The sequence below is a fragment of the Pyxicephalus adspersus genome, chromosome Z (genome assembly GCF_032062135.1).
Source record: "Pyxicephalus adspersus chromosome Z, UCB_Pads_2.0, whole genome shotgun sequence".
NCBI lineage: Eukaryota > Metazoa > Chordata > Amphibia > Anura > Pyxicephalidae > Pyxicephalus > Pyxicephalus adspersus.
Window position 1 is genome coordinate 54,681,991 of NC_092871.1, and position 5,969 is coordinate 54,687,959.

The following is a 5,969-nucleotide window of genomic DNA, read 5'->3' on the forward strand; positions in this document are numbered from 1 at the left end:
AATGGTTTTAGATATAGTTTAATAAAAGCAATTGTGGTTTGCAAACTACAGTAACCAGTTCTAACTAAAACATATAGGTATATGCATGTACATGTATGCATTTTTAGGTGTTTTACATCATGTAGAATAAACTGGCTGATGCAGAAGCAAAAAAAACTCAAAGCTGGGTAAAACAGCAAACAACATACGCAGAAAAATCTCACTTGTCATCAGTAGACTATTTTTATCACTTTAATACCACTTTTTGTTAGACTGGCTTCCAACACTTGACTGTTAGGTGTTCACTACTATTAATGCTGAATGATCTACAGAAGGATTTTCCAAGTCATCATTAAAGAAAAAAAAAATTTATTGAAAATTTTTATATATACATGATTACCCAATATGCAAACATTAGATGCAAATGCCAAAACCTCCACTTCACACCATCTGATACCTTGAACCCAAGTTTTCCAGATGTCCATTATAAATGGACCAATATTAAGTAATAATAAATATATATTACATAGTAATAGAGAGTCCATTGTCCCCAGTATCTTGTAGAGTAAATGCCCATGTTTGGAATAAACCCAATGTGTTGGGTTTAAAGCTGGTGTCTAGTTATGATTTCAGTAGAAGAGGCAGAGTCTGCAGCAGCTCGGATTAGGAGCCATTTGGTTCCTAGAGCTTTAGAGAAGTGATCTTCAACAGAGCTGTGGGTGTATTGTGATGGGAATGTATAAAGATTCTGTTGGGTACCACAAGATTTAAGACTTTTTTGGAAATGTTCTTCTACATCAGGTAAGCAAGATCTGGGTGATCCTAACAAAAAAATAGAGAAAGAAAAAATATATATGATTATACTGAACACATTTTAATGTAAGTATATTTGCCCAGAAATATAATAATCAATATTCATAGCCATTTTTCAGTATTGGCTACATCAATTTAGGGTTAGACAATCATGTTTAATATAATCCTGTGCATTGTCCATGCATACTCATCACCCACTAGGTTCAGCCACCAGAAAAGAATTGAGAAAGCATTGTGCATTTTTCAGGTCATGAGTTTACACAGGGCACTGTCAGTTGGCAATTATCAATTTGATTAGCTAGTAGGAAGATGAGTAAACAATTGATCTTTGTGGTGAAAAACCGAACAGTGGGGTAGCAAAAAGAAGCTGCTGGGAAATAACGGAAACAGCAATTTTGCTAGGCATAGGCAAAGCAAAGGTTTACTTTTAAACAAATATGTCATTCTGAGCATTGTGATAATTGAAGATCCCTGTGAATGCTAGACAACCCTGCCAATGCTTAGGTTCAAATTCAAAAACAGACTTTATAATATATAATGTAAAATATATACATTTTGCATACAACACAACAAAAATCTTCATTAGTATTAGACATAAAGCTTTTTGCAAATGTGGATGATACTGAGTAGTTGAAAACCATGTTGAGATCAAAAAAGAAATACTTACGATGAACTTCCCGTGGTGGAGTTGATTTTTCATTTGGTGCCAGTGGGGGAATAGGGGGAAGTTTTGGTCGAGATACACAAGTGATCACAGTAGGTCGATTCTGAAAGCAGCAAAGCAGAAAAGTAAAGTGAGATGCTGAAGAAAAGTATAATAATTTATAGGAAAAAGCATGAACAAATCAGGGAAAATAAAATGCAAACTAAAATAGCTTCCAATAAGGTTTCACTGGTCAGAAGAAATGAACAAGAAGTCATTCTCACCTGCTGCAACATTGCTGAAGAAACAATAGGATGCTCACTGGGTCTCTCCAATCTCGTTACCAAAGCCAAGGGTTGGTCTTGTTCATTCTCCTGTATCCCCTTACTTTCCAGGGGCTTCCGTTCAGTTATCAACCTCTTAAGAACATGTTCCAGAGTTATGGGATGATGAGTGAATTCTTTAGGACTGGACGGCCCTGAGGAAGGCTGTCTTGCTGCAGGCTTCCGACAAAATGCTGAAGAAGTAACCTTTACTCTGTAGTAAGGAAAAAAAATATATTTTCAACATTTTTCATCAACAACCAATATGCACACACAGAAATAAATGTGTGTATAATAATGAAGCAAAATCCAGGGAGTTTCTTTTTATTATCTGTATGAGCAGAAGTGTAAGGAAACCATATGTTTCAAAAACTAATAGCCTCTGCAATATGGTGATAGTTTAAAACATGCAATGTTACAAAGATCTCTGGCTGTTGCCTAAAACATACCATAGTACCAGAAGGAGTAAAAAGCTAAAATGCTAGAATAATTGTCAATCTACATCAAGGAAGCTAACGTTTTTACCATTCTGTTCTGTACCTGCTGTGGGAGTTAGATGTTGAAATTCTTTCTGGAGATCGTGGGGGCTCTGGACTAAGTTTACGCTTGATTGGGTACACTGGTATTCCTTGGTTTGTTAATGGCCTCAGCCGGTCCACATTCCGGGCACTGTGCTGCCCTAAAATAAACCATAACATATTTAAAATTTATGGGGAAAAGATACATGATAAAAAAATGCAAGGATTTATTAAATTTTGTACAGTTAAAGATAAATACATTTTTAGAGCTACAGGAGTACTGCAGAGTAGTAGGTAGCCTTATGCTTCTCTTTGCCTTACATTACAAAATCTCTTTAATACTGTAAGTAAATAAGTTTGTTAAAAAAATTTTGTGCATTTTGCTCATTAGTACTGAAGAATGCATAGTGGAAGCATTATTTCCCTTGCTGTGAAATATCTGGTTTCAGATAACTGCCAAGACTGCCAGGGGCTTCTTCTGAGCTATGTATCACCTTTGTGGTTCTTTGTTCAAACCATTACTCCTGATACAGTAATGCCATACTGCTATAGCAAGGAGCATGGTCTTGTTTGGCCATCATAATGGGACAAGTTATGTATTTGTATTTCCCTAATTTAATGGCACAAAATAGTGCGAAGAAGAATGAGCATGTGCCATATGCAGCCAAACTAAAATCCCATCAACTGGTCTATAGTGGAATATTAAAATCCAATGATTTCATATTGTACTTTGCACATTCCAATTCTTTTCATTGCTTTATAAACAAACCAATACGCCAAAATACAATAAGCAAGTAAAAGAAAGCATTAATCTAAATATTGGCTAAATTTACTTTGGGTTATGACTTTCTTTGCATTAAAAAAAGTATTCATTTATAAAAAGTATGACAATTAGACTATTAGTAATCAAAACAAGGCAGATTTAGATACTTATAATAATAATATTAATAATACAGAAATATTAACAGTATAAGCCATCTAGGAAATAGTATATATGTCGTGCTTTGAAAATACAATATTCAATATTATTTGCAATATTAGCAGCAAATATGTACCTTCCAAGATATAGACTTTGAATCCGCTTGAGATCCCCATAGTATAGTGAAGGCTGGAAACTGCCATGACTGCTGTGTTATTCACACCTGAACAGAACTGGGGACCAATGCAAATTGGGCTTGTCTTATATTTACCTGGAAAAGAAGGCAGCCAATGAGAAGTCAGTGTTTACCTAGTCCCTCCTACTCCCCTTACCTGAATGCTTACCTTTCAGTGTTGCCTCCCTCCTCCTCTGCACCACATTAGCTCTGTGTTGTTAGCACTTACAATGGGACTTTATTGGATAAATGACAAAATTACAGCTGCTTCTTCCTTCAGGCGGGAATATTAGATCTCTATAGATGTCAGTGGTCCCTGATTTCCATTACAGCTCTTTTTTAAGATTTACAACAAGAAGCTTTTGTCCCTAAAATTGTATGAGCTAAGGAACCAGCAGCAACTTCATATTATGTTATTTAAACAAAAGCACCACTCAACATAATACTGTCTGTCATTTAAAATTGTCCTAAAATGTTGTAATCTAAATGTCCATTTTCTTTACAATCTCCTTTATGCAGACCGTGCACTTGACTATCCGAATGCCAAAAATCTCTGCACAATATAGATTTGTGGGAACTTCAATAAGTGTGACTCTGCCTAAACAGTTCAAACAACTTGTATCAAGATCTAAAGGACAGTGGTCTGAGGTCCTCATGCAGCCTTATAAATTGCACCTACCTATGTCTGTCCTTGCTAAAGGAGATTGTGCTACCAGATTGTATCATATATGGTCAGTATTATATCTACCATCAACCATGCTGCCTAATTCAGTCTATATCTGGTCAGACAGGACCTCCTTGTATCAGAATCTTTGGGTGAATCTTAAAAAAGCTCCTAAATTATATATTGTGTGTTGGCAGCTTTTGACAGAGCTGTGTAAATCTCACAATAAAACCTATTGTAGTTTCCTTGTCTTTGTTTTAAATTGAATGGACTGGCCATATACAAATATGCAAATGTGTTCATCATTAGCATATCATTGTAGCTTGTTCTGCTTCACAGGCAAAGTGTTGTTGTGTCTGAGCACTCCTCCAACATGGCATCATCAGAATTGGCCCTTGTGGAATAAAGTTCCTATTGGCTTATTGGAATAGAGAGTTTCTTTTTTATTATTATTATTTTCTTGATTTCTTCTACATAATTTGGTTACAGAAGATTGAACCCAAATTACAAAAATTACATACATTCTTTACTATAGTAATGCTTCTTCAAAAGTTTGTTGTTTTTTTCAACGCTTGTTATGTTGTGCGTTAATGTTCATTGCATTAAGGTAGCCCATTCATATAAAGGGTTGCCAATGCAACAAAACTAGTCAAGCACTGGAAAAATATAATTTCCTCTGATACACCACAACTAATAGTATTGTATACTATTTGTCATTATGAGCAATGCTCACAAAAGAGGTAAGTATTATTAGACTTCTTGGGCAGGCAGGGTTTGTTAAGGCACTGGGTGCCTTCAAGTACCAAATGTGTTTATTATTATTATTATTACACAGTATTTATATAGCACAGACATAATTATGCTGGGCTTAACAAAGTTCATCATATTACTAAATGTCCCTAAAAGGGGCTCACAATATAATTTCTCTACTATGGCCATATGTCTTTAATGCAGTTTTTTGGGGGAAGCCAAATAACCTAACTGGTATGTGGGAGGAAACCCACAAAGGGAGAACCTGCAAACTCCATGCAGCTAGAGTATTGGCTGAGGTTCAAACCTGGAACCTAGCGCTACAAAGACAAAAGTGCTAACATCTGAGCCACTATGTGTTTATTAAACACATAAAAAAATAATAAAGTTCACTATCTGACCCTTCTTAAACAATTGTAGATCTGTAGATTAACACTGATTCTTTTTACTGATATTTAGAAGTAACATAAAATATTATGAATGTAAATCTAATGAATTTAAAATTAGCTGTGCAGTTGAGTATTCAATGTACACTTATATATTCTGTTCTATATTATGATAAATTTCACCATTATATCAAACTAAATTATTGATCAGACACAAAAAAGGGTTCAATTTCAGTTGTTAACTATACCAAAAAAATCAGCCTTGATCAATTTTGACCAACATTGTCTCCAAAAATTGCATGTCTTAGGCAAAAATCTAGCATGTGTACAGTGGTCCTCTGATGATCCCCAATGGCAAATCAATTATCAAAAAGCATGTAAAACCATGGTACTTCTTTATGAAAGAGTGCAGCTTCTTCCCCACTCCCCTCTTGATAAAACAGAATGGCACTGTGTGTAAGGAGCTTGTTCATTCTCCTATCCCTGGAATCAATCAAGATTGGTCATTTCCTGAAAAAAAAAATCTGATGTATATTGGACATTTCTACAGGGCTGTAAACAGCTGCTGCCTTGCCAGAATCTTATCAGTCCCAATTAGCCATTGTCATATCACACATTCCCCTTTATTTTACCATACCTTGGAAAAATTCTGCCCTTTCATGGCCACAGGCTATGCTGTCTTCAGGCTAAGCTTTTGGAAAATACTACATTTCTCATGTCATCTTGGATGCATTTGTAGAAAACAACTTCCTAGAAAGGCTCACAGGGCATACATTTTTAACATTCTTTGAAAGTAAAC

At 35.3% G+C, this 5,969-nt stretch overlaps 1 protein-coding gene across 1 annotated transcript; it reads right to left on the minus strand.

Annotated features, from left to right (window-relative positions):
• Nucleotides 1–226: 226 nt before the first annotated feature.
• On the minus strand, nucleotides 227–3,462 carry LOC140343516 (transcription cofactor vestigial-like protein 4). The gene is made up of 5 exons (XM_072430210.1): nucleotides 3,332–3,462; nucleotides 2,299–2,437; nucleotides 1,720–1,972; nucleotides 1,460–1,559; nucleotides 227–801 (listed from the first exon to the last, which is right to left on the minus strand). The coding sequence occupies exons 1-5, from the start codon at nucleotides 3,396–3,398 to the stop codon at nucleotides 584–586; spliced, it is 777 nt and encodes a 258-aa protein (XP_072286311.1). The 5' UTR covers nucleotides 3,399–3,462; the 3' UTR covers nucleotides 227–583.
• Between the last annotated feature and the right edge of the window lie 2,507 nt (nucleotides 3,463–5,969).